This window comes from Podarcis gaigeae, assembly GCF_964106915.1.
Source record: "Podarcis gaigeae genome assembly, chromosome: 9".
NCBI classification, from domain to species: domain Eukaryota; kingdom Metazoa; phylum Chordata; class Lepidosauria; order Squamata; family Lacertidae; genus Podarcis; species Podarcis gaigeae.
The window spans coordinates 59,685,753-59,713,592 of record NC_139685.1 but is presented as its reverse complement, the minus strand read 5'-3'; the positions used below and the strand labels follow the sequence as shown (position 1 = coordinate 59,713,592).

At 43.7% G+C, this 27,840-nt stretch overlaps 2 protein-coding genes across 4 annotated transcripts in view; one reads left to right on the top strand and one right to left on the bottom strand.

Moving 5' to 3' along the window:
• Positions 1 to 941: 941 nt before the first annotated feature.
• LOC310853088 (uncharacterized protein) overlaps positions 942 to 27,840 on the bottom strand; it is a 28,994-nt gene continuing 2,095 nt past the window's right edge. The window contains exons 2-18 of the mRNA XM_083757252.1: positions 23,270 to 23,371; positions 22,805 to 22,946; positions 21,042 to 21,129; positions 19,935 to 20,166; positions 18,514 to 18,774; positions 16,891 to 17,026; positions 14,741 to 14,879; positions 14,369 to 14,378; positions 9,645 to 9,854; positions 7,364 to 7,465; positions 6,934 to 7,075; positions 6,582 to 6,669; positions 5,747 to 5,966; positions 3,560 to 3,820; positions 2,866 to 3,001; positions 1,789 to 1,927; positions 942 to 1,300 (exon numbers count right to left, since the gene is read on the bottom strand). Coding sequence (XP_083613378.1) covers positions 1,267 to 1,300; positions 1,789 to 1,927; positions 2,866 to 3,001; positions 3,560 to 3,820; positions 5,747 to 5,966; positions 6,582 to 6,669; positions 6,934 to 7,075; positions 7,364 to 7,465; positions 9,645 to 9,854; positions 14,369 to 14,378; positions 14,741 to 14,879; positions 16,891 to 17,026; positions 18,514 to 18,774; positions 19,935 to 20,166; positions 21,042 to 21,129; positions 22,805 to 22,946; positions 23,270 to 23,371 — 2,442 coding nt within the window. The 3' untranslated portion in view covers positions 942 to 1,266. The remainder of the gene's footprint in view (positions 1,301 to 1,788; positions 1,928 to 2,865; positions 3,002 to 3,559; positions 3,821 to 5,746; positions 5,967 to 6,581; positions 6,670 to 6,933; positions 7,076 to 7,363; positions 7,466 to 9,644; positions 9,855 to 14,368; positions 14,379 to 14,740; positions 14,880 to 16,890; positions 17,027 to 18,513; positions 18,775 to 19,934; positions 20,167 to 21,041; positions 21,130 to 22,804; positions 22,947 to 23,269; positions 23,372 to 27,840) is intronic.
• LOC310852780 (uncharacterized protein C4orf17 homolog) overlaps positions 9,844 to 27,840 on the top strand; it is a 150,695-nt gene continuing 132,698 nt past the window's right edge. For 2 of the 3 annotated variants that reach the window (XM_083756786.1, XM_083756788.1), the window contains exons 1-2: positions 9,852 to 10,089; positions 12,887 to 12,931. The gene's annotated coding sequence lies outside the window, so the exon portion shown is untranslated. Of the gene's footprint in view, positions 10,122 to 12,886; positions 12,932 to 27,840 lie in introns of all 3 variants that reach the window. The other variant, XM_083756790.1, reaches the window with a different exon arrangement.

Here is a 27,840-nt window from a genome sequence, read left to right as displayed (position 1 = left end):
GAGCCACTGAAATTAAGGAACACGACTTGGGTCCCTTAAATTTCAGTAGATTAATTTGCATGTGTAGATTAATTTACCACCCTTGCAAAAGGGCGGGGGGAATTGGATGAGATGCAAGTAGAACAGTCTTTTTTTCCAAAGCTTAAAAGGAGTTAGCAGGAGTTACTGCATGGGGGGTGTATTAAACCCTCCCCATATATTGTGCTAGTATTAGTTCAATAAATGGGAAGCCTGGCATTTTTAAAGAGGGCGCTGCTAAACTTGCCTGCCTTTACTTTGCTATGCTCAGGGACGAGCCTGTTTTGGATACTGGATTCTGCAGAATGGGGGACTTCTTGCTGCAGGGCCTTTTCCAGAAGTTTTTGATAAGACAGAGTACGCAGTTGAAGTAGCCCAGATCAGAGTCCATTTCTCCTGTCAATATTCCATCCTCGTAGACTGAAGTTCTCAAATTGCAGTGGATGATGTCATAGCAACTGCTTTACAAGAAGCCAGATTTGAAATTGAAACCATCAACTACACCTGTTATGAGAGTTGTAGCCACTCTGGTTCATGTGCTTTTTCAATATGACATCATAGCTGCATTTTTTTTTTTAAAGTAAGCTAGTGGGGCAAAGGGGAGACCGCTCTGGAGCTCTTGCCACCTGCTATTTTGGGGAGGGGTGCACCTGGCCCCCTGCATAACCCATTTGGCCCCAGGTTTGAAAGCATCTTAGCCACAGACCTGCAAACACTAGCTTTTGTAAGCTGGCAAAAGCTCATCTGTTTCATGTAAAACAACCCTTGACATGTCCTGACCTACAACAAGAGAACATTTATTTATTTTTTTGTAGCATGCCTTTCCCGCTCTCCACTGATTCAGTCCAGGTGTGAAATAACACCCTCCAAACTTGCATGCCATAACCCGGATTCATTTAAGAAAAGGGGACAATGCAGCTGTATGCCTACGTAAGAAAAATGTTTTAATCATAATTCTTCTACTTGGGTTAATCTCAATTGCAGGACATTTTAGAACAAAAAGACACTGATTGTACTTGAGAATCAGTCTAACAGCGGTCAATAAACTGTTTAACTGCAGAGATTTCTGGCACTTAGTGGTACAGTAAGACATGAACAGATATTAGATGTGTCTAAGATCAGCGTTTTGTTCTTCACATTGTCAAGAGCAGGTGATGCTTCTAACTGGAACAGCTTTTCCTAAATAATTTTTGACCAACGCCTCCTGAATTACTGTTGCACCGAGTTGAACTGCGGTGGAAGTTTTCTTCAGGCTTCTTGAAACTTCAGGACACTTCGGATGCTGCAAGAGTTAAAGCAAAGAGCTGAGATCATGAATTTGATTTGTGCTGTCAAACTTGATTTGATCTTATTTAAGAAAACTGGCACGGTATCATGCAGCCTTCTGCAACATGCTGCCACCATTGGTCACACTGATCCTATTAGCAAGGCTTGGAGTAGGAGAGACACTATTCGCTCCTGATGATCATGGAGGCACTGGGGCAGCCACTACAACAAAACATCACAGGGTTGTTTTGAGGAAAAGAAGACTACTCTATGTTGACAGGATAAAGAGAGAGAAACTTGCCAAGGAAAAAGAGAGAAATCTTTCTCAATGGTTGCTTTTACAATAAATATGCACCCTCCTGTCCCAGAAAACATACAATTTAGGTAACTAAAAGGTAACTTCTGAGTAGACATATATGAGATTGTGCTGTCAGTGATGTCATTCTAAAATCTGTCCCAGCACACAATATATAAAAAGTAAACTTGTTGACAAACAGTACCTACCTCTTTCCAGCATGCATGAGTTCAAAGGCCTCATTAATTTTGTTAAACGGTAAAGTGTGAGTCACAAATTCATCCACTTTTATCTTTTTGGACATGTATTCTGCTACCAGCTTCGGAACACTCTCTACACTCTTCCAACCTGTTAGAAAATGAATTTATTGTGTACCAAATGTGATGTGACACAGCAAGATGGATGAAGCAGCATTACAACAGTAGTATCTGTGCCAGACAAGGAAATCTTAATGATGCAAGCCTGAAATAAAACTCCCCCCCCCTCTAAGCTAGAAAGGGAGAGTTGTCTCTTGGCTATCCTTGGCATGCTATATTACTGCATTTGTAATGTGGCTGCAGCAGCAGTAAGAAACCTGGAGCCTTCCAGATGTTGCTGGCATGGCCAATGGTCAAGAAAGACTGGAGTTGAAGTGCAGCAAAATCTGGAAGACCACAGGTTCAGTACCCTATGTTGCAGCCTTGGGATTGTCTGTGCACAATACTGAACTGACTACCTGAAAGTTGCAGGGCAGTAACAAGCTACTTGCGTTAAAATCGCAGCAGACAGGAATGCTCTCATGTAAGAGCCAGACTTTCAGGTTTGCAAACCAGAACACCTACTTCTGGGTTTGCGACGTTCGAGTTCCAAGTTGTTTGTGAACTAAGCTCTTTGAAAACCAAGGTACGACTGTGTGTATAATTTAAAGATACCCTTTACTAATGAAGATGATCATTCAGAAGATACTTAGGAATGTATTGCATTAAGAAAAATTGTGGAATCTCCTCTAGGCTTTTTCTAAGTAGAAAGTCTACATGGGCAAGTGCAATGTATGCTTTTAGAAACGGGATATCCTGTTTTGGATTGGAGTATAAGACTGGAACACATGTCTCTTGCAATTTTGATGTCCTCTCTTAATGTCCTGATGTATACATGGAAGGGTTATGCCACAAGTTTGCTAGCCTTTTAAGGTTCATGAGATTCATTAACAGTTGTCCATTTCCTGTGCAGAAATGCACACATGCACAAGAACATATTGTGACTGCCCTATGTAAGACAGGTTCATCAGCACCCCAGCAAAGTTATACCTCCAAAGGCAGTCCCTTTCCATGTTCGTCCAGTGACTAGCTGGAATGGACGGGTGGCAATTTCTTGACCGGAAGCAGCAACACCAACTATGACACTCACTCCCCAACCTTTGTGGCATGCTTCCAAGGCTGCTCTCTGTGGCACATGAAAGAAAGGAGGAGCAAGTGATACAAATAAAAGAAGTGGATGGGTGGAAGAGAAGCATAGTTCAGTAGCAGAGCACGTGCAGACAATCCCTGGTTCAGTCCTAGCATCTTCAGGTACCAGATGGGAAAGAGCTGCTGCCAAGGTAAACAATGCAGAGCTTGATGGACCAGTGGTCTGACTTAGGATAAGGCAACTTCTAATGTTCCTGGAGAGATGCTCCAGGAAACAGTATATTTAGAAGGAATGATTGGTAGGCTGCTCAAGAGATCACCAGTGGCAAATATTTAGAGATGCAAATCCAGAACTGGCTATGGCATCTAAATGCAACCTTCATGGCCGCAGATCAGCACAGAGTACTGGCAGAGGATTCCCAGTTCTGGAGATGGCGTTGATGGATGCTGGTCTGACTAGACAAAACAGGCCTTCACCAGACATTTCTGATGACTTTCATTATGTCATGGCTCCCATCCATGCCCCCCCCCCCCCGCCGCCACATTCCAGGCTCCGCTCACCCTAGGGTGCTACCTATGGGACAGACACACTTACCATGACACCAACGTTACCGATGCACTCAAATGAGTAATCTACTCCTCCATCCGTCAACTCCACCAGGACCTCCTGAATGGGCTTCTCGAAGTCCTTGGGGCTGATGCACTCTGTGGCCCCAAATTCCTTGGCTTTTGCAAATTTGTCCTTGTTGAGGTCAATCCCGATGATCCGGGATGCACCTGCCACCTTGCAGCCCATGATTACTGCTAGCCCAACTCCACCCAAGCCAAAGACAGCACAAGTAGAGCCAGGCTCCACCTGAAAGAAAGAACACTCACTTGAAGGAGAACAGTTCTTAACACCGAAAAAGTAACAGCTCTATCTGCTGCAATAAACCAAGCTCTTGCAAATGGCTCGTTGAGCTGAGTTAAGTCTGCTCTTAGAATTAACAGCCATCCTACTTTGAACTAGTAACACAAGCTAAAATCATTGCTTGCTGTCACTGCCCATCTCAGATAAAGAAGACACATGTCAGATAGTTAACTCTTTATTGGCTAGAGAAATACAGCAGCTTCCCCAGAGCTCTGGATACACATTCTCACACACTTGTAGCCTCTAAGCAGCAGTCCACAGGTCTGAGCCCTATGGAGCAGCTGCAGCAACAGTGGGGCCTCTCCTCCAGCTTATATACCCTCCTCTTGACAGATTGCATGCCCACAATCTGAGACTTCTTCTGCATGGAAGTCACTGCTGCTCTTCCCTTTTCAAGCCCCTCCTGGTTCTAGGGGACAGCAGGGTGGGAGAAGGTGGAGAGTCTACTGACCTGTCTTTCACCTGAGCTGTACCTTCTTCCCACACACCTGCCTTCGCCTTGAACTGCCCCGACTCCCCAACTTCCCCTGGCCTTGTGGACTGTGCCAAACCCCATAAATCACTGGTCCACTCTTCTGGGTCATTCCCCTAGCCTCTGCCACACACTTTTCTGAGCCCTGCCAGTCCATGACACTGGCTCTCCTAACTCACTGGTTGGATCTCCAGCCCCACGGGCTTAATTAGGCATGCAAGGTCTGTGGGTTTGAGCCCCACATTGGGCAAAAGGTTCCTGTTGGACTAGGTGACCCTCATAGTCCTTTTCAACTTTCCAATTGTATGATTCTATACCCACCAGCTGTCAGATGTGGGGCAAGTAAAGCCACCAGTGGGCTGAGTGGGGGCATGCTGACACAGCAAATTAACTGCCCTGCGCACAGTGCTTTGCAAGCCCTGGTGGTCAGCTGATCAGACCCAACTCACAACTGCAAGCAAATGTTACTAACAGTGGTCTCTGCCAAACTGCTGCAAGTGAGCAGATGAGGGCCAAAAGCCTTTTCCTCCCCAATGAAGTCTCCGAAGGGGGCGGGGGATTAGGTTTAAGGGAAGGTTCTGCCTCTTAATTTGTTTTATGAGCTGTTTGCACTGCAAGGAGTGGCAGAAGCAGCAATGGCATGGAGGTGAAAGGCAGTTCATCAGCACCCCAGCAAAGTTATACTGTACCTCCAAAGGTTTAACTTAACTCCTGTTTAAACAAGCTGTGCTTTTCACTTCCGGGACAGGGATGTGGAGCCACAGTTCGGGTATGGGGGGGGGGGGCGGGAAGGCTGTAACTTCCTGTACTATATTTTCTCTGTTGTGTGTGGATTATATGGCTGGGAGTGGCCGCCGAGACCATATAACACAGGTTCTGAAAGATCTTCATAGGCTCCCAGTACGTTTCCGAGCACAATTCAAAGTGTTGGTGCTGACCTTTAAAGCCCTAAGCAGCCTCGGTCCAGTATACCTGAAGGAGCTTCTTCACCCCCATCACCCAGCCCGGACACTGAGGTCCAGCGCTGAGGGCCTTCTGGCGGTTTCCTTGCTGCGAGAAGTGAGGTTACAAGGAACCAGGCAGAGGGCCTTCTCGGTAGAGGCGCCTGCCCTGTGGAATGCCTTCCCAGCAAATGTCAAGGCAATAAATAACTATTTTACTTTTAAAATCCAAATGAAGGTGGCCCTGTTTAGGGAAGTTTTTAATGTCTGATGCTGTATTGTTTCTAATATTAGTTGGAAGCCGCCCAGAGTGGCTGGGGAAACCCAGCCAGATGGGTGGGGTATAAATAAATTATTATTATTATTATTATTATTATTATTATTATTATTATTATTATTACAACTCTACTCTGTGCTCAAGAGTCAGAAAAAAATCAACAGGAAGTCAAGGACCCCAACCTTTGCAGTGTTCAAGGCTGCTCCATAGCCAGTAGAAACCCCACATCCCAGCAAGCAGACTTTGTCCAAGGGAGCAGAAGCATCTATTTTCGCCAGAGAAATGTCTGCAACAACGGTGTACTCTGAGAAAGTGCTTGTCCCCATGAAGTGGAGAACCTGTTTTCCTTTACACGTGAACCTACTGGTACCATCAGGCATCACTCCTTTTCCTTGGGTGACTCTGCAGAATAAAATCAGAACAGACGTGTTGCTTAGAGGGCATGTATGGTCACACCAAAAAGCAACAGGCCCATCAGAAAAAAATCATATTGGGGCCATACCTTTATTAAGCCAACCAGAATATAGTTACACTTTAGGGTGCTTTGCAAGACTTGACAACCAGCTGATTGCTGCTGCTTTATGGTGCCTACACACTCTCTTGGCTGAGCCAGGTCTTTCCAATGCCACATGTGGAATCACATGTAAAGCAGGTGGGTGTGGTTTGGCCAAAATGGCCTTGCAGGCCAAATGGGGAGATCTGCCACAACTTATTAGTTTTCTGCCTATGTGCCAGAGAAGTTGAGAAAGGGATACAGTCTCTGTCATGCTACACAAAGCAAGAGCCTTCTCCAGATGCCAAGCTCTCTGCAAAGCTCAAAGAATTTGGAAAGAATTTCCGAAGCTTAAATAATTTGCACTTTGTTCTGGGCAACTGGTAGCTGGCGATCACACAGAAATTAGTGTGTGCTTTTGGCCATCTGGCTGCTGCATTTGTGAACCCCTGGCATTGAAGTCTGTGCCCTGTATGACAAAGGAAAAGATGGGGGAGGGGGAAGCAGGGGAGAAGAGGACCAACCTTATTTTCTGGCAGAGATTAGTTTTAGGGTTTAAACAAAACTTGCATTCTCCACATTGTGGGATGTACAAAGGGATTACTGTGTCTCCTGGAAAATACAAAGAGTTGTGTTTTTTTTATTTTAAAAAATAAATGTTTCCATACTCTTAACTGATAAAAAGCACAGCGTGTTAAAACTAGATGTTCCATTAGAGCATGACATACTAATACTTTTATACAAGTGGCATGTTTTGTACTCCCAAATTGTTCCAAAGCAACTTCAGATGCAAAGCAATGGAAATATTTCTGCTGAAGGGTTGGCCGAACTACGATGAGCATTAGGGTCCTTGCATCTTAAGCAGAATCCCCTTACCTGGTTTGAATTTGGTCACTCCTTCCCCAACACTCTCCACAATCCCTGCTCCTTCATGACCCAGGATAACAGGAAAACTCCCTTCAGGGTCAGCACCACTTAGAGTATAGGCATCCGTGTGACAAACAGCAGTGGCAATGATCTACAAAGTCATGAAGAACAATCAGATCCAGCAGGTTATTCGACAGGCATTGTGTTTTCAGGGCACTGGAGTTGTAGGGCAACTGAGGGAGAGGCAGCAGGCGGACTGCAGGCAAGCACTGCGCGGCCCGAAATGGCAGCGTGGGTCTTGCGCCTGTGCTTCCCCCTCAACCGCCCTACAGTGGTGAACTGCATGGAAGCTCCCATGGAAGCAGCTAGCTATGCCTCTGGGTCAAATATCCTAGTCCCTAATGGTTTAGGGCAAGCAATGTAGCAACTATTTCATTACCTTGATACGAACTTCATGAGCTTTAGGTGGTCCAACTTCCACCTCCTCAATGGACAGTGGTTTACCCGCTTCCCAGGCAACAGCTGCCTTGCATTTGATAACCTACATAAGAAATAGAAAGAGTGCCCTATGACATTGCACAGCAAGCTTGTACAATGAGCTTCCTTCCTTAAAGGCTGAAATCACACACTACAGATGCTTCGGAGATGACACCCTGTCAGAACTGGGGGAGCTCAAACTGGACCTTTGTTGGTTAACAGATTGTCAAACAGCTCTGAGAGCTGGTTGTGTAGGTATTGGTGATGGTGGGGGCACCCTATTTGTTTACTTGCATCATTTACAGGCTGCCCCATGGCTTAAAAAGTTATCTCAGTGGCTCACATGAAAATAAAATCAGTTTAAAAATGCGAGCGCAAAAGCTATGGTCTATGATAGGTCAAACAGTTCTAGCATCTGTAGAACCTGAGAGATGAGGCAAAATATACAGGCACAGTTCCTCTCATTTCCATGAAGCAATAGGCCTTCCATTTTTTACCTTGTTTCTCTCGCCCATGCCAGGAAAAAATCCTGCAAATACCCAGGCAAATAGAGGTGATGAGAAGGTCTACCTCCTCAATATGTTTGAACAGTAAGTGAAAACTACATCAAGTTACTAACCCGATAGAAATCAACTCCATGTAACTTGGTGATTATTGAACGTAATCCTGTTTGCTACAAATGGAAGTGGTTGGTACAGTTTATCAGATGGCAACTACATACTGGGCATGTATTATATTTTTCTTAATATAATTTATATAATGCAATTCAATTCTTAGCATTTGTTTCTAAAAAGGTAAAGATAAAACTGATAATGACTCCTATTATTAGTGTGTCCAAATCCTCTATGCAAAATAGCGACAGATATACAAACTCCCAGTGTCACTGAAAAGAAACGCATGCTATTTGACCAGTGCTGCATGGCTGCAATGTCCTAATTAACCAATTAAGAGTGAAAGAAGAGAAAATGAACTTGTTATACAACTTGTTCATTCCTTCAGGGACAACCTCTTATTAAGCGCAAACACTACTGCCATGGATATTTTAACTTGTATTTATTGTATATCCATATTGTACACTTTTGTAACAGAAAAAGTAAGTAAAAACTGTAGCAGTAGTGTTCCTGCTTAAAATAAGGTTAATGTGTGTGTATGCCAAGGGACCAGTCACAGAAAATTTAACCAGCCCTAAAACTGGTTAGTTTCTCACAGAGCAAAGTTCACAAAGATCATATGCCAAGTAAAATATTTGCATTCTTCAATTTCCCCTTCAGTTAGGGAATTTCAATTTTAAGAGTGAAATATGGAAAAGGTATTAGTAAATGATTTACATATTTTGCACAAAAGGGTTTTGGAAATAAGAGTCAAAATGAAGTTTTTATAGGAGGTACTAGTCAGAACCTGGTACAGTGGTACCTCAGGTTAAGTACTTAATTCGTTCCGGAGGTCTGTTCTTAACCTGAAACTGTTCTTAACCTGAAGCACCACTTTAGCTAATGGGGCCTCCTGCTGCCGGAGCATGATTTCTGTTCTTATCCTGAAGCAAAGTTCTTAACCTGAAGCACTATTTCTGGCTTAGTGGAGTGTGTGACCTGAAGCATATGTAACCTGAAGCGTATGTAACCCGAGGTGCCACTGTATATTATATGTGTAGCGTAAGAGCAAGGCAAACACTAGTTTTATAATTTATGTAGGCTAAAGGAATCCGGACAATAGTATGGGCCACCGCCGGAGCCCTAGCGGTTAATCTTTGCCAGTCCGCTTTCCCCTGCGTTTTTGTCCCATCTTGACGAATTTCCCTGGGGCGCCCCTCTGCATGTTTACCCCCGAGAGCAAGGGCCGTTGACTTAAGTGGAGCTTACTTCCGAGTAGAGTGCGCACTGGGGCGCGACCTCCAAGCTGGTGCCTTTCTGCCGGCGCCTCGTCGGAAGCAACGAAAACGCAAAGGGCGCCCGGGAGCCTAGCTACGCCTCTGTTCGCCCGTTGCAAAAGGCTCTCCCCCCAGACCCCTAAATTGACCCCGACTCGGAAGCTTTCCAAGTTCAGACGTGGGATTGCAATCCTGCGCGCTTCCCTGGGAAGAAGCCCCACCGAGCGCAGACGAAGAAGCACGCTCGGCCTGCAAGAGAAAGAGCAGCGGCGCGCTCTTTCGCGGTGCCGCGTCGCCTCCCGTTTCCTTTGCACCCGCAGGAGGGGAAAGGCGCCCGCGCTGCTTCCCCGGGGAATGTTCGACGGCTCCCACTTACCCCGCTCGCCATCAGCCGCGCTGCTCCGCCGCCTGCAAGTGCTCCTTTCTCGCCGTCCGCGAAGCAGCTGCCGAGCGACTTTGGGGGCATGCGCGCTCCTTCGAGAGCCGCCCTCCAAGCAGGGGCGGGCCGAGGAAATAGGGCGCTGCTCCCTCGTCTCGCTCGTCTTCTTAGGGAGAATTGCAGTGCCCTCTGTCGAAGGATGCTCGTTCAGAATGAATTCCGCTTCAGGAGGCTGCGATTGCAAGCGCAGCTACTTAGGAGGCGGGGGAAGTCCTGCAGAAATTTGTGGGGCTCGAGCAAATGTTTAGGAAGAATCACCGAAATGGTAGAGTTGGAAAGGACCACAAAGGTGAAAGGATGACCACAAGGATCATCTAGTCCCAACTCCCCTGCAATACAGGAATCTTTTCCCCAAGGCAGAGCTTGAACCCACGACCCTGAGGTGAAGAGTCTCGTGCTCTATCGGGCTGCAAGGTTATTGTCGTTTTAGGCCTCGGCTTTTCACTTTGGTATTTTATGTTAGGATATTTCTGTTCCACCTTAAAAGGGAGCAGGCTTGTGAGTCACAGAGTCTGCGTATTTCCTGTTCACAGGATGTTTATGTTTGCTATTGCTTTCGTTTTCTCTCTGTGCCAACACGCTAGCAGGCGGTCGTGTTTTTCTTTGTTCTGACCAACGTTGAATAAACTTTCTAAATTATGCTCTCCTGCTGTGCAACTTTTGCTGTGTGAATTCTGCTGACAGAGTGTGCACCAGCCTAAGAATGTGGCAATCTATTTCTGAGGCTGCGTGTTGCTAATTACTGATACTGCACGTCTACAGGGGATCGATGGACGTCCGGAGTCCGGCTGGAGGCAGTGACGGTTGATGTCTCCCTGGCAGTATCCCAACATTTCCCCTCACAACTTCTGTTTCCATCTGGCTCCTCAACCGACACATCCATGACAGGATTTTGAAACTGGCTAAACTGTCCAAACAGTCAGAAGTACAACCTGAGCAGCTTGGAGATTCAGAGGCAGATTTGTCCCCCAGTAGCTGGACTAGGCCATGGGAGCACAGTGGTACCTCGGGTTACATACGCTTCAGGTTACAGACGCTTCAGGTTACAGACTCTGCTAACCCAGAAATAGTACCTCGGGTTAAGAACTTTGCTTCAGGATAAGAACAGAAATCGTGCTCCGGTGGCGCAACAGCAGTGGGAGGCCCCATTAGCTAAAGTGGTACTTCAGGTTAAGAACAGTTTCAGGTTAAGAACGGACCTCCGGAACGAATTAAGTACTTAACCCGAGGTAGCATTGTATTTGGTTGCATTGGTGGTCTGGAGAATTTGGCCTGAGGTTGACTTCGAGGCTATTGTAAGCAACTTCGTCTCTTAAATCTTCAGAAACTATCAGCAAACATCTTCAAGGCCCCAGTGTAAATACCACTATTCCCTTATGTACATAATGTCCCCCTTAATACACTAACAATCTTTGTTCATCCTGTCCAGTGTTGGTGTTCATCTCACTCCTAAGCTTACTATACTAGCTACTAGGTTGTTTTGAAAGCATCCCAAGTGAATTGGTGTCGGCGGAATATTAAGGAAGCGTAGATACCTACACCTGTGTTTATACAAAGTGACACCTACACAATCCAGCAGCCCTTAGTTTTCCTTGCAGATGGATGAGGCCTGAATGTCTTTACTTCCAGCTCTCAAAGAGTCCCAGGGCAACTCACAGTTAGACACTGGTGGTTTTTGGAGTGGGTGGGAGTGGAGCAGGCTCCCTATAGCTGCTCCTGGTAGTTAGTCCTACATAGAACAGTAATCTGAGGCAGTGTGGAAAATTAAAATGTAGACTAGACCCAGCCAAGGCAGCTAGGTGTTCACGTTGGCCCCAAATGCTACAATAACTCTGCCTAGTTACAAAGGTCATATTCCCACTTAATGAACCATGCCTCAACTTTTGGAGAAATATCATTTTGGTACAGAACTTCCTAAAGGCCAAAAGTATATTGTTATAGGATTGTGGTGGTTGAGGTAGCTTAATTCTCACTTTTGGAATTTCCTCTCAGCCAGTATATCTGTAAAACTGGATTCTTTAGAAAGAGAGACTGCTAAATGGTGAAACCAGTATCTGTGGAGTTAATTGCTGCAAACCAAGTTTGTAGTATCTCTTTGCATGACTAAAAAATACAGTGGTACCTCGGGTTACAGACACTTCAAGTTACAGACTCCGCCAACCCAGAAATAGTACCTTGGGTTAAGAACTTTGCTTCAGGATGAAAACAGAAATCACACGGTGGCAGCGGGAGACCCCATTAGCTAAAGTGGTACCTCAGGTTAAGAACAGTTTCAGGTTAAGAACGGACCTCCAGAACGAATTAAGTTCTTAACCCAAGGTACCACTGTGTAGGTGATGGTTCCCACAGAAACTACTAATAGCAATACTTCCAGAAGGTGGGTTGAAAGGGTTAGAATCTTCCCTCCTCCTCTGGTTGAAAGGGATATCATTGGTGTGCAAAGGACAGCAATAGTCATGGACCAGTCTTGTCTTGAAATGGGTTAGGAAGAGATAGAGAGGTTTACCTGACTTGCTCTCTGTGCTGAATCCAAAACTATGGCATTGCGGGGCTAAAAACCTAACAGAGGAGTAAGTTATGTTAATGTGTTAATGTTGTGAGTCTTATGCTCAAACTGCCTTTGTTTGTAAGTAAAACCATATCTCACAAATACACTATCTCCAGTGATCCTCATTCCAAGAAAATGAGCTACCACCACAAAACCTCTTGCTGCTTGGAGATTGGAGTAACAATATTATTCACGTGAATTATTATGTCATTACATCTTTTTAAAGTTGCCACCTTTTCCCAGGCAGTGTTATTCCACCTTTAACAGCCTCATGTAATTTGGAAATTCAACTCTGCAGTTTTTCTGATCACTTTTCTTTTGTCAGGAAAAGATGCTCCCGTTGGATTTGTGTTTTTTGTATGCCTATTAAATACACAGAGGCTTTTACAAAAAAAGGGGGGGAGGAGAGCTAACCTAAATCTTCATGTTATTTCTGATGAATATGGAATATAGAACCAAAATGTAGTTGGCTGTTACTTAAGCTTGGGTATGAGAACATGTCCTGTGCTATGAAAGTTTTAAAATGGGATAAAATTACCATATATTATAATATCAGTTTACTTATTTATTTCTCTGACATCTACTAGTGTTAAAATAACCATAAAATCAAGTCCTTGATTTTTATTTTCAGGATGAAATATTGAGCTTCAGAATCCATACGAAGAAAAAGTTAACGGTAGGTGGCACTATAACATTCTAGATAAATTATATTTCAGTCACTGCAGTGTTATGGCTTTTAGGCTTCCTGTGTTTAGAAAACCTTTCTGTGTTTTGTGTTGTCTGCTGAGGAACTCTTTGCAACTACCACATAAACTCTGAAAATTGCAAAAGATTCTGGGGTGTGTGCTAGGGTGCCCACAATTCTCCTGGGGAGCTAGCTCTACCCATCTCACTCTTCCATTGTTTCCCGAGACAGACGGATGCCAACAGTAGACCCTGGAAGGGTAGAGCAATAGCGGTGAGCAATTAAATGTCTACCACTGCTGTTCTTCTCAGTGAGGAGCCTCTGATAGCCTTTACCTTGGGAAGAATATAATACTAATGACTTCCAGTAGATTTGTAATGAGAAATGAGTCTTAAGCACTAGGTGTCCGCTTCATATTTAAACCTATGCAGTGTAGCAGTTTGCCTTCCGGGTGGCGCTGTGGGTTAAACCACAGAGCCTAGTACTTGCCGATCAGAAGGTCGGCGGTTCGAATCCCCGTTGCTCGGTCCCTGCTCCTGCCAACCTAGCAGTTCGAAAGCACCTCAAAGTGCAAGTAGATATATAGGTACCGCTCCGGTGGGAAGGTAAACGGCGTTTCTGTGTGCTGCTCTGGTTCACCAGAAGCGGCTGAGTTATGCTGGCCACATGACCTGGAAGCTGTATGCTGACTCCCTCGGCCAATAGAGCGAGATGAGCGCCGCAACCCCAGAGTTGGCCACAACTGGACCTAATGGTCAGGGGTCCCTTTACCTTTACCTTTAATGCTGCTAGTCTATAATTCCCATCACCCCTGATTGTTGGCCATGCCAGTTGGTCCTTCTTAACCCCTTGACAGGGGCCTAATTTTGCTCAGCTGTTTGTTGCAAACAAGCCAGCAACACTTTGAGAATCAGTTTGGTAGGGATGTCAGAAGCTGGTTTGGTTATACTGAGAGGAGTTTAGAAGTGGTACTATGGAAAAAAAACCACACAAAATGCCATCACCCTGAAGTGAGGAACTTATTGCAAATGTTTTATTGTGACATCAGATTAAATCTATTGTTTTCACACGATAGCTTTAACAGAAAAGTGATTTTGCACACAAGTGACCCTACACATTTAGAAATGTGATGCACCAACACAATATTCATATGTAGATATTAATTCATGAGTGACACAACACAACAGGAATTGTCAGTTTTAATAGTGACCTGACAGTACAGGAACTAAAAAAGTTGCTCTAAAGTATTACAGCTATGGCTTAGAGATGTTGAATTCTATGCTCATGTATCACAAAGAAATGCTTTTACAAACAATGTCCAAGGGGATACATTAATCAGAAGTCAGTGGGGCAGATTTGAATAAAGATCACATTTTGTTGGGCTTCTAGTCCTCCGGCGTTTGTACTGGGTTCTTAATACACCAATACAGTTCGGTTGCTGCAAAACAGGTAAAAAGCAAGAGGGGGAAATGTATGTGTTCATTAGCAAAAGGGACTATACTAAGCATCTGTTACTGGCCTATTTCTGGTGATGCAGTTAGGCTGCTTGCACACCAGGGGTTTAGTGGGTAGAGCAGTTGTTTTGCAGGTTCAATCCCCAGCAGCCCCATCCTTTATATGCCCAGCTGAAGAGGGCACAGAGTCCTCTCCCCAAGACTGCTGATTCCTTATGTGTCTGTGGTTCTGTTTTTGCTAAATAAGCAACAAAACTTAAGAGTGCGAGCATAGGAAATAAAGGGAGTGATACACATGTGTGTGTGAACTTGCCCCAAGAGTTTTGGGTTTGTTGTAATGCCTTACCTTTTCCCTTGACGCATAAGATCAAATGCTTCGTTGATTTTATCAAAAGGCAAAGTATAAGATACAAGTGCATCCAGGCTGAATTTCCCTGCCATGTAATCCAACACCAGGTTTGGTACAGAATCCACACCCTTCCAGCCTGTGAGGGGGGGGGGGGGGACAAACAGATTCAAAACTGAATTCCTGATTTTTTTTATATGACACTGTTCGCAAATATGCCAGCATATTGACTGGGAGATATCGTACAACAAACTTGTTTTCCCCAAAGACCAGACTTATTGTGTAAGGAAAACTATAGGGAAATGCACAGAAAAGTGTGGGATCAAGCTTGCTCTGACACATTATCATTTAACCTCCCTGCAAAAAAAAATCAGAATGAACGATTTTAAAAAAGCAAGTCATCATGAACTGCCCCCCAACTGCATGGATGATCTGAATGCCTGAATGTTGTTGTGCCAATTTTTCCTCCTGTTTCACCACCCACTTTCCCAGCTCCTGGGGCACACTGCGCAGGGGCCCACACTCTAGAAGGATGTCGAAACAGGTTTTCATTTATTTCTCAAAAGTGGAACAGGCTGTTTCATTTAACATCCACCAGATATTTGGATTCCAGAAATGGGAGGCAATTCAATAAAAACATTCCAGCTGTTATGTTCTTTGAGGTTGGCTCAAAAAGAAATATCATCCAGATCTGGGAACATTTGAGCAGTTGACAATAAATCACAATTATTTTGTACTAATTGCTTTGGCTGCCTTAAAATCCGCAAAACAATTGAATGATTAGTAGGAATTACTGGGACTAAGGCATTTTCTAGTATGGTGGGACAGTAACTAAAATCTGTGTGGCCCCATTCCCCATTAACTTTCTATTTAGTACAAGTCTTGTTCCCTTTCTATTTAGTGTCTCCTTTGCTTAAGAAATCTCTAGTGCTCCAGTGAGAGTTTATGTAATCTGAGATAATTCTTTTACTTTCAAAAGACCTTTAAAAGCCACTGAGAAAAAAGCTTGCATGCTCTAGAATGTGCCATCGATGTGCCACTCTTCTGACTTCATTCTCTTAAGTCAGGGGTCACCAACCTTTCTGGGGCGGTGGGAAGATTTGGGATCTTGTGAAAGTGACGTGGGCACCACTTACAAAATGCATGCTGTGGAGTGTGGTGCATCACAAAATGACTGCTTTGGGTGTGTGATGTAATGAATGCCACATCAAAAAGAGCAGAAAAAAAGACATAGGGCCACACAATGGTGAGGGAATATTCCCCCATCAGTGGGGACAAACAAATCTATTTCACCACTACATTTGCTCACAGAGAGAAGCCGTTTGCACCTCTCCTCTGTTCAGAACAGACAGAACAGGGCCTGTGCCCAGTTCTAGTATCCAAAGAAAAGTGGGCATGTTTAAGGTAACATGTTCAATATAGGAGAGGCTGAGCAGGCAAACAGGAACTGAAGAGAAAGAGCGAATAGTCTCAGGTGTTGCAGGTTTTTTTAGAAAACTTTTTGTGGGCATCGCAGGAAGTGCTGGTGAGCACACTGGCTCTCATAGAAACACGTTGCAACCTCTTCTTAAATCATGAATGGGTCAGCATGAGATCACCCAGTGCCAGAAACTGATCCTGATCCTGACACGATCCGTATACGGACCAAAAGGGTTTCAGGCATCATGCTTATCTGTAGTCCAGTACAAAAATGTAGAGAAATGTAATACAAATAATATAATGTAATATCACAGGGTGGTGAACCTGTGGCCTGCAGGCTGGATCTGGCCTGCCAAACCACTGCAGGTGCCTCACTAGTTCCTGGCAACACCTGTATGTGCAGTCCAGCTCAGCGAAGGAGAAATCACCTTATCACAATTCTGAGCTGAGCAAGAAGATGAGCTGGATTCAGGATTCAAAGCAGCAAGAGGGACAGAACACCTGTAAAATGTGTTTATGACAAGCTACAAGAAAACAAGCTGTGTTCTGTCACCCCTGCTCTTGCAGATAATTAAAGCAGTGCTGCCCATCTTGATCGTGGCAGTACTGAAAGGGAAAATAAAATAAATCAATTGTGCAAACTTAGAAATAACTATGCAAGTGTTATTTCAATCCTAGATACTACTTCAATGCCATTTCTGGCATTTATATACTGTTAGGGAAAAGCTAACCTCCGAAAAAGGTGGCGTTGATTTTCCGGCCCATTATCAGGTCCAGCGGAGAAACAACGAATCCTTCTTCACCCACAGCCACTCCGACGATTACACAGGTGCCCCAGCCAACAGTGGTACAGCAGAGAGCAGCTTTCTGGAAGGCAAAGGAAACTAACAACCCTGTCCTGCTTATAATTAGGAGCCACAAAGTCAGCTCTGCCCATGAGTTCAAATGGAGTTACAACATTCCCAGTTGACTTTCACTGGCTTCTGCAACATTAAAAGAGGGGGCTTCCAGATGAGTGCTTAACGTGGAATGGATGCTCTTTATGCATGCTAGTAATAAATATCAGCAGTGTGCACATGATGTTATCAGCATCAAAATAGTAGCCTATATTTGCCCCTTCTTTTACTCTTGATTTACGCTTTCGGGAAGAAATACTATGAATAATAATGAAAAATCTGTTCCCAAAATCCATTTGCAATATTTCATTTGCAAATTAAGTCCCTGTCTGGGGAAGCACCCAGAGTTATATGCTGCAGTTGAATGACCATTTGGCACCCATGCACTGACAGGTTTCCATTTGCTGAGGTCTTACCATCTTATTAAGGCAAGAAAGTCTTGTCTCTGTGTTGTGTGCATTGCAGAAATATCTCCTGTCACCCACCAGGTACGAAGGCCCCCTCTCTCTCCAGTTTACATGAATCAAAGCCTGCTCCCCTAGCTACATTTTACATGGATGTCCTTAAGGCATTAGGCAGGTGGAAAAATGGCTCTTTCGAGTGCCAGTATAGTCCAGCTTTACCACACACCTGCTATTTCTGTTTGTTTCTGAACAGTTTACCCAAACCTATGTCCTTACTTAGTTTCCACCGAGTTCAAATGCTGGTCAGCCACGTAGCCACTCTTATATTTACCTATGCCAGGCCCAGTTCAAGATATTTTGGCACCTGAGGTGAATCACAAAATAGTGCCTCCCTTCCTGCCATGGGAGAAGGGGAGTGTGAAGTTCTACATGAGGTGCAAGAAGAGAATAAAGATCTACATTGGGATCTGCTACCTCTGTCAATCCTGCTGCCTGAGGCAGTCGCTTCACCTTGCCTATTTAGTGGGCTGGCCCTGACCTAGGCTTACTATATTCAAATAGGAATATATATGAATATGCTTACAATGATCATATAGGAAGCAAAAACCCAAAAAACTCAAAATCGCATCAGATAGTAAATAAGATGTGACAAATGGGAGAGACAAACTGCTTCCTTTGTTGAGCAGCTGAGTTTTCTATGACACTGTAAACAAAAAGTGAGGTTCCCTAATGGGAACCTGCAAGTCGGACCTTGGTGTGATGTGGTAGTTGCATTAGTCTAGAACTCAGGAGACCTGATCAGCTTTAAAAGACAGACTTATGAGTTCTCTTGAAAAAACTAAGCAAGGCCACATTCATTAGGGATGGATTTTGAGAAAATCTGGGAATTCCTGGTGGAATTTCAGGAAAAGCTTAGATAAAATTGAACAGCTTTCTCATTACAGTTGCTGGATTTTGCTCATCCTTACTTAGAACATAATATTTTAGCTTTCCTGCTTTTATTACCAATCTTTACTGCATTGTAACTTTATTAAGTGAAGGCTAAAATACATACCATTACTTTTATGTTTCCAATGCACTCAATGGCAAAATCTACTCCTCCATTGGTCATTTCAGCTATAACCTCTTGTATGGGGTTCTTGAAATCCTCAGGACTGAGGCAGTCAGTGGCTCCCAGCTCTTTTGCTAGTGCAAATTTGCTTTTGTTAATGTCAATCCCAAAGATACGAGATGCTCCAGCTGCTTTGCAGCCCATGATAGCAGAAAGGCCGACCCCTCCCAAACCAAAGACAGCACATGTAGATCCAGGCTCAACCTAGAATAACATGAGAGAAATTCACATGGAACTATTTTTAATATCTGGATTTTCTTTTTTAACAAAGAACCTCTTATCTATTTGGCTGAAACAAAAGTAAACCACAGGGTGGGTGGAATTTCCTCTTCCTGCCCTGCCCCCTTGTGCATCCCCCATGCAAAAATAAACATAATCCACCCATATACAAAGCTAAATGTAGAGAGGAAATAATTTTCTACTCTGGTCTTCTTGACATGATAGTTCCCTCACCCTGCGACATTCAGTTAGCTGTGCCTCCACTTGCAGTCTGAAGTAAAACTGTTGACGCAGCTGTACCACTGCAGAGAGAATTAGGCCTAACTTAATGTACGATAAGCAACCTCATATAACCAATATGCTTAAGTTTAATAAATGCATGAAGAGATTAATACCATAGAGTAAGCTGCCCAGCCTGCTTAAGCTATGTCGCTTCCTTTTACCTTGGGAAGAAATAGATAATCAAGCTTTTGTCTCTGTTCCCCCAGCCTACTTGAGAATTCAATGTGTGAGGAGGGCTGAGCTGGTTGCTCCAGCTCAGCTGCATGGCTTTCATAAGCCTCTAATGTGTTCCTGTACCAATAGTTTAGGAACTTTCACCACTTTGTAGCTAAGCTACGTTTTACTGCCTTTGCAACTTTTCTGATGGATGTATGGAAGAGCAGATGAATCTGACCTTTGGAGAGTTTGTAAGTAAACACATTTTTTACTTACCAAATGCATGGTCTTTCCCTAAGCTGGGGAAAGTGGAGCACTTTGGAAGGAACTTTTAAATGGGACAGTTTTGGAATTCACTTGGAAGGGCGTATCTTAAAGCGTTTATAGCCTATATTTCCATGCTTTACTTTGCTGCATATTTTGTGATTTTAAATCTCTGCTGGGGTTCTCTCATCAAAGAGTACTTGCCCCAAACATGGATCTTGGCTTCCAGGAAATTCTTCTCTTTTTTGAATCAGCACTTAAAACTAGTAGTCTGAGCACGTCCTGCTTAGCAAGGAATTGAAGTAAAAGGCTTTTGGGATCCTGCCAACTGCTTATTTTTTGTAAAGATTCTAGTTGGCCTTGACATGGCAAAAATGTTGATACCTCCCCTCCCCCTGTTAATTATTTTTTAAAAAGTAAGACTTGAGCCATCATGAACTCACCTTGGCAGTATTAATAGCAGCCCCATAACCCGTGGAAAAGCCACACCCAATCAAACAGACTTTATCTAGAGGAGCAGCAGGATCAATTTTGGCAAGAGAGCTTTCTACCACAACTGTGTATTCGGAGAAGGTACTGGTTCCCATGAAATGGTAAATCTGCTTTCCTTTGCACATGAACCTGCTTGTGCCATCAAGCATCAGGTCTTGGTCAGAAATTGGTGTCTTTGCTTTGCTGCAGAAGAAAAAACCAAAAGTGAAGTATGAACATCCATGGGCATCCATGATTTTAGTTGGGGGGCAGGCGTTTTGTTGGTGGGGGCAGGGCTTATGTTGGGGGAGGGTAGAATCTCAGTTACCTATGTATTTTCATTTTTATTGATTGGGGGCAGCTGCCCCTCCCTGACCCCCCCGGCTACGCCCATGTTAAGATGCAAATTTGTTTATTTAACTTCTAAGTATACTGTATGCATAAAATTTCTACACATGTACCTCAATCCTCCATCTAGATAAGCAGCAAGCATGATCAGAGTTCAAGGATACATTCCAGGCAGGCAAAAAATGCTTGAGAAGGAGGTGAAACAGAACCAGTAGCAGGCATGACTAGGGAAAGTGTGTAGGTTGGGGAGAGTCCCAAGGACGAGATGCAGAGGTTTGGATGTATCTACACAGATGTGTAGATTTAAACAAAAAGTGGGTTCCCCGAAACAATATATACACAAGTGGGGTGGTAGATAGGGCAGAGATGCTGTGTTAGCTTCCTGGCAGTTGGGTTACTCTTCCGCACCACGAAGGAAGTGGTAGGAAGGTTGTCACAGTGTAAATACATTGGAAGGCACACTGGATTGGTTCTGGTGCATTTGCACTGTGCTCAGCTCTCTACTGCCTCATTTGCTTTCATTTTCCCTCCTGGTAAGGAAGAGGTTTTGGTAATATTCCTTCTGATGGCTTTGCAGCTCACTTGCTAGGTAACCTAGCCTAGGTTACTTCCATATACTGCTTGCCTGGTTTATTAAGTTGTCCTCAGCAGGCTCCAGTGCGTACATGTGGGCAAACAATGTGGCAGTTGCAGTAATTGGTGCCTCAAATAAATTTACTTGAAATGTGTACCTGATCCGTTCACAGAGGTTAGTTTTGGGACTCAAGCAGAACTTGCACTGTCCACACTGAGGAAGGTACAGCGGGATAACTTTGTCACCTAAACAAAACAACAAGAACACATCCAGTATTACATTTATTTCTGCTATGAACTTCAGTACAAGGCAAGCCTTGGGCTCATGAACTCTCCCCTCTTTTCACAAAGCCATGTTCAGAAGCTTTTGCTTCCATTCTTGATTAACTGCACCTTGTCCTCTTTTCTACAGTTGAACAATCTGTGGTGGATCTGATGGTTTGAAATGGTCTAGCTGTGGGTCATGAACCTGTCTTGCTTCAAACAAACCATAGTTAAGATTAACCACAGTTTAAGGTTCAAATGCAGTGTTAAACTGGGTAATTCAAAGCTTCCTCCTCATACCAACACAAAGGGAAGCATGCTGTTTTGGAGTTTAAATTGACAATAGGGAATATTTTCCAGCCTAAGGCCTGTGTTCTTTCACGGAGAAGCTCCCAAGGGCCACATGTCAATGTGGGTAGAGCAAGAGATACAATTCTCACTATATGACAGTATAATAGGTTATATTTGAGCCATGCAAAATCCAGAAGTTTCTACATTCACACCTTCTGTTATGTATTGAAGTTCTCACCCTGGCCACCAGGAGTATTGTGTATGTAGTTTTCACTCAGGTCCACGTCAGTTATTTTAGGCGGGAAACCCTGGGTTGTTGTTGCTACATTGTTGACAGCCGGCTGCCTATAAAAGCAGGCTGGCGGAGCTGTTTGCTGTTCAGTTTTCTGTTCCAGCTTACAAAATAAAGAGCTGCTTGGAGAAATCGCTGTGTCGTCTGCCATGTCTACCCACTATTTAACACCTTCCAAAAATGTTCAGCTGAAAATTGGGGTGTGTCTCTTTTGGTGCTGCACTGCTCCGCAAGTCAGCTAGTCGCCTCCCCTGCCAGAGCCCCGACCTGCCAGCTTCTCGTATAGGCTAGCCCCAGTCAGCAATCTCACTGCCCTGTTGGGGGCCAGTTGAAGCTTTGAGATTGTTTTCAAAGGCAAGTTCATGCATGACAACAGGGATGCCAACTTAAATAAAATATTGGGGGGGGGGGTGAGGTACGCCCCACCCCACATAATCGATGACATGACGCAGTGCACGCACACCATTTGAATGGTAATACACATCAACTTTGCAGGGTCCCCGGTCCCTTCAAATATTTTATTGGGGGAGGGGAAGCCCCCTCAGCCCCTAGGAGTTGGGCTCCTATGCCTGAAAATAAAAACACTCCTTTTTTTGAACAGCCGTTTAAAGCAATCAAAGCCCTTCACGTGCATTATATAGTTGTAATCCTTACAAAAATTCTGTAAAATGCAGGCAATCCTATAAGGTACTTCCTGTTGCAGTTGCACTCAGACTGAGAGAGTGTGACGTGCCAGAGGCCATCCAGTGAGGTTTTGGAAGATGCAGCATATGAACCAGGAACTTCCTTTAGCCTACTACAGTTTTAAACTGTTTAATTTTTTTGCTTTAATTGTTGTAACTCACCCTGGGACCTTAGAATGAAGGGCAGGTATTGATTATTTATAATCAATTATTATTGAATAATTGATTATTATTATTATATTATTATAAAAATTATTATAAAAAATAATAATTATTATTATTATTAATAATAATAATAATAATAATAATACCACCACCTTTCAGGCAGTTGAGCATCTTAAAAAGAGAAATGAGCCAATGGCACGAAGGACAATTTATAATGTATCAGTACCTGGTTTAAATCTAGTCACACCTGGACCAATGCTCTCTACGATTCCAGCTCCCTCATGGCCTAGTATGACAGGGAAAAGGCCCTCTTTAAAACTTGGACTCATGGCATGATCATCTGTACGGCACACCCCGGTGGCAATAATCTGAAAAAAAGACAAAGAACACAAGTTGATAACTTACCTAGATGGTGGTGGTGATGATGATGATGCAGATTCATACTCATTCTCCTTCATAGACTTCCAGATTCACTACTGTCTTTTCCAATATTCATCCTCCAATATGCACCCTCCAGGAACTTTAGGGAGGGCATGGGAAGCCAGTGTGAGTGTATCGGGGAGAGACCCTTCTAAAATGGCCTCCATGTTGTTGTTTGCTGTAAGTTACAGCTGACATTATTTCAAAGCTATGCTTCTAAAGTAAGCTGTGGGGTGTAATAAAGATGTTTCGCAGATCTTTGGATGCTCACCTTAACTCGTATTTCATGCTCTTTTGGAGGGGAAACTTCAACTTCCTCAAGGGAAAAGGGTTTCCCTGCTTCCCATACAATGGCAGCCTTGCATTTAATAACCTGGAAAAGAACCCATTGAACTGAAATGTAAGGTTGGTATTAATGACCCCTGAGCTCCCTCGCCCCCACAGCCCTGTTATTTTATAGCTCCAAGATCAGATTCTGCATAAAAAGAGACTTATAAAGACAAACTTTGCCTAGCTGTTTACCTTTGGCTAGGCGAATGGGCTTTTGCACAACTAAAAAGATGACCAGGTAAAGGTGATTTGTTGCCATAGAAGTTGGGGTTCCTTGTGGAAAGTGGCATGTCTTTCTTCAACCCCATCTCCCCTGGCTGGAGGTGATGCCATCAAGGGGTGTGTGTGTGTGTGTGTGTGTGTGTGTGTGTGTAAAAGTAAGAGAACGTATGTTTGGCAGTAACAGAACCAGGTCACTCTGAAAGAGACAGAGGCCTGACTTGTTCTTTGTGAAAACCTGGTGCCTACAGCACTGGAAAGCTAATGGGGGAACAGGACCAGTTGCAATGTGAATGCTGTGAACATTTCATCTTAACCTGTATATATCTGTAAATAAAACCTGTTGCAGAAGTGCCATCGGTCTCTGGCTGCCTCATTAAAAGAAAACCAACTCGAGGTGTTTTTTTTAATCTATATCTATATCTAATCTATATCTATATTTCTTTTCTGATTATTAATCAGCTTGTAAATAAAATAAATAAAAACAGATCCCCTGAAATGTAGTTTTATGGCTAAGCAATTGAATGGTTTTTACTGCAAGATACTTTGAGGGCCAGTCTTGACATGTGCTTAAATATGTAGCAGACGCCTCCCCACTGCCACCACAGTGGTATCAACTGGAGACTTTTTTCCTAAGGTTCCTGCTCATTGGAGAGGAGTCCAATCTCCATTCCATTCTAGGCAAGGGAGAAAAGAGATAAGCTTCCCCTTCCCATGTGTTGCCTTCACCGTAGGAATCAAGCTCTCTCGTCCCTGTAATTAGCTATGGAAAAACAAGATACTGTATGTAGCTGCCTGCTAGGTATGCCTAGGTTGACCTTCAGTCTCATTTGAGGGGGAAACTATGATACATTTTTGAAAATTAGCCATGTGAAATGTCTTACATATGTCGGGACTTCATTTTTTTTTTTTAAAAAAATAGTTTTTATTAAGATTTTCCAAATTAAAACAAATTAAATCCAATTTATACACTTCTTCCAATAACCAGGACTTCCCCCTCCCCCCTCTTGTGTTCCACATCTTCTAAATAAACAATTAAATTCAACAAGTTCTTATCCCCAAATTACACTCATCGTCAATAACCCAGTTTTTTCAAATTCCCATCCCCTAAGATCTGTCTTCCCTTCCACGAGTTCCCCCTTTTCAGATATAGTGCAGATGAAAAGAAAATACAAAAAAAAGAAAAAATAATTTTACAGCCTTTGGATTCCAAATTTCCCTCCCCTCTTTCCCTGTTGCGTTCCTTATATCCCTCCAATTCTAATATCTTCCTGGTGTTCCCACATTTCACTAAACCCATATCTCTCTGATTCTTTACCAGTCATTTTTAATCACAAGTGTCCAATCTTAGAAGGAGTCTATCTCAAAAAGGGGCTCATTTCTTCTATCCAGATTTTTGTATCCAGGAGTAAAAACTCCAATTTTATTTCCATAAGCTTGTCAAATCTGGATATCCCAAATGTCCCCACTACCAGTTCTGTCCAGTTCTTGTTGTTTCCTTATTCTTGTCGGTCACTCTCCTCCTTTTTGTTTCCCTGTTCTCCCGCAGAAAGGTTCTTTTTCCAAAAGCTTCTAATTCCTCTGCAGAGGCTTGTTATTCAGGAGCAAAACATTACGTCATGTCCCTTTCATTTTCCAACAGATAAATCCATTGTTTCTTGTAGTATGTAGACCTCTGTAGACAAAATAATTTCTGCAGTTTCCCAGGAGGTTGAAAGTTCTGTTCAACTGTTCAAGTTTCCTAGCAAAAACACATGCAATATCCCTCAGCTTCTCTAGATGGATTACAGTAACTGAGTTCCCTTCCAGATCACATCCACCAGTCCAAATAGCTTGTTAATCCTTATTTGAAACAATTTGTATCCAATTTATATCCAAATGTAACTGGCAAAGTCCTCAAAACACCGTCTCTATTTTGTTCTTCCGTTTTGACAGCTCTTTGACAGCTGTCAAAACCTCCATTACTCTTCTCCAGGTATTCTCGCAGATCGCTCCAGGGATTCCGGGGGGGGGGGGTTTGCTTTTTAATGCAAATTCTCCTTTTCTCCTCCAGCTCAAACTTATAATTTTCCCTCGCGAAGTTGTTAGTTCATCAAGATAGGGTTACACTCGATCTTAGTTGTCAAGTCCTTTGTTTTGTCTTTTCTACAATAAAGGGGGGGCTGACTTCCTTTTTCCACCTCCCCCGTTCGCATCAAATTGTAAAAATTTATCCCTCTTTTTAATCCATAGTCCAATTACTCACGGGTTTTTCTTTTGGATCCAAATTTTCAATAGAAGAAGCTAGCGCTCTCCACCGAATGGCATGCGGCTTCGCTCAGCAGGGGAAGCGGCGGACTCAAAGCACCACCCCCCCAGGCGCCCGTTCCTTAGCCTTTAAAAAGGCTCTTTCGCGGGCCGGGGAGGGGCGCAAAGGTGCCAGCCGAGTCACCATGTCCATGGGGCTCCGTGCCCATGGCTTTTGAGGGTCCCCGCGTCGCCGGCGCGGTAGAACCCAACCCCTGCCGAGCCGGCTCCCTCCGGAGCATGGAGGGAGCCCACCATTCGGCGATGGCGCCAACCCGGAAGTCATATGTCGGGACTTCAGAAGAACATGCTGGGGGCAAATCCAGTCCAAATCTAGTTTTTAGCACTTGCCAAAATTATGTTGGCTAACTCCCTATTCCCATTGCTTTGTTGGACACATCCCATGAACCAGCTGGACGTGGATTGGTTTTTACTGTGTGTGAATTGCCAAGGCCATATCAATCCACTCTTAGCTGTATTACAAAATACACAGAAATCAGATGATATCCACATGTGAACAGGGTAGCTGCCTACATATTACTATTAGTTGATTTGATTTATAACTTGCACTTCCTCCAAAATGAGGAAAAGGAAATTTCACATAAGTACGCAGAAAGCATAAGTGCATCACCCAAAAAGAGGACACCAATTTGCATTTGCTGATTTATATGGATGCATGCTAATTTAGAAATAGTTACCATGCTATAAAGAGAAAAATATTTCATCATAGCAGCCCAGGTGCTGCTAAGTGTTGATGGGCAAGTTTAAGACCCCAGTTCTGCCTCCTTAGGGTTCTTTATCTTTAAACTAGGTTTGGATTGACCAGCTCTTTGAACAGAGGACTCCTTCAAAGAGAGCCTGACATCTAACAACCCTTCTGACACAGGACTGTTCTCTGTAAAAATAACATTTAAACACTCTGTCTGTCTGTCTGTCTGTCTGTCTGTCTGTCTGTCTGTCTGCCTGCCTGCCTGCCTGCCTGCCTGCCTGCCTGCCTGCCTCTGTCTCTGTCTCTGTCTCTCACTCTGTCTCTGTCTCATTGTTCTTCATGTCTGTGGAAAATACTAGCCATGAAAGCATCTCTGAGCTGGCACTTCTCTTTATTAAGGAAACTCATGGGAGGTCAAGCCAGCAATGGTTGCTATCCAAAAATATCAAGAGGTGTTCACGATCAAGTTTTAAATTTGGATGTGAAGAGACAGATACTGCAATCCGTATGTGTCCTATCATAAGAAATGGTAATTGGGCTGGAGCATCTTCGCAATGGAAATAAACCTTAATAGGTTTTTTTTTAAAAAATGCATAAGAATGTGGAGCTTTCTGTTTGGAAAGGGGAGGATGAGAAGCATGGGGGGGGGAGTATAATGCTTTATGTGTTGTCTTTGGCCATCCCTTAAAGTACTACCCAGATATCAGTCTCCTTTCCCTTCTCTTCCCTCTGCCTACGAGCAGCTGTGCTGTAGGCCTGTGTTAAGAACCCCACCAGTAAACTGCAGATAACCCTCTTAATAAACCAGATTACCAACTAATGCACAGGGCCTGAATTCAGTAATCAAGATTGACCAGATATACAGCTTATAAAAGTAGAGCCCTCTAAAGCAGAGCACATCTCCTTTGACTGCATCACTGGGTTGAATGACTAATGAGAGCAAATCAGGGTGAATGTGGGAGAAATGCACATTGCCATCAGTGGTGGAACTTGGGGTCTCAAATTTCAGTAGCTCCCTGTGTGACACCAAAAATTGGCAACCCACTCCTCTCACACTCTATTATAAATAATAGTTGCGGTGTCCCCTGAGGCACTCCTGAGGCTTCATGCCCAGTTACAACCAAGCCAGTTGTGCTCCCCTAAATCCGCCTCTGTTGCTGTATAATTTCCATGCAAACAAATTGGAATGAATGCATAATAAAGACTGGCTTTAATCTAACATTTGCAGAAGCTTTGTGCAAGCAAACCACAGGGAATTCTCAATAAATGAGTTATCTGGAGGGTCCCATAACCACCCT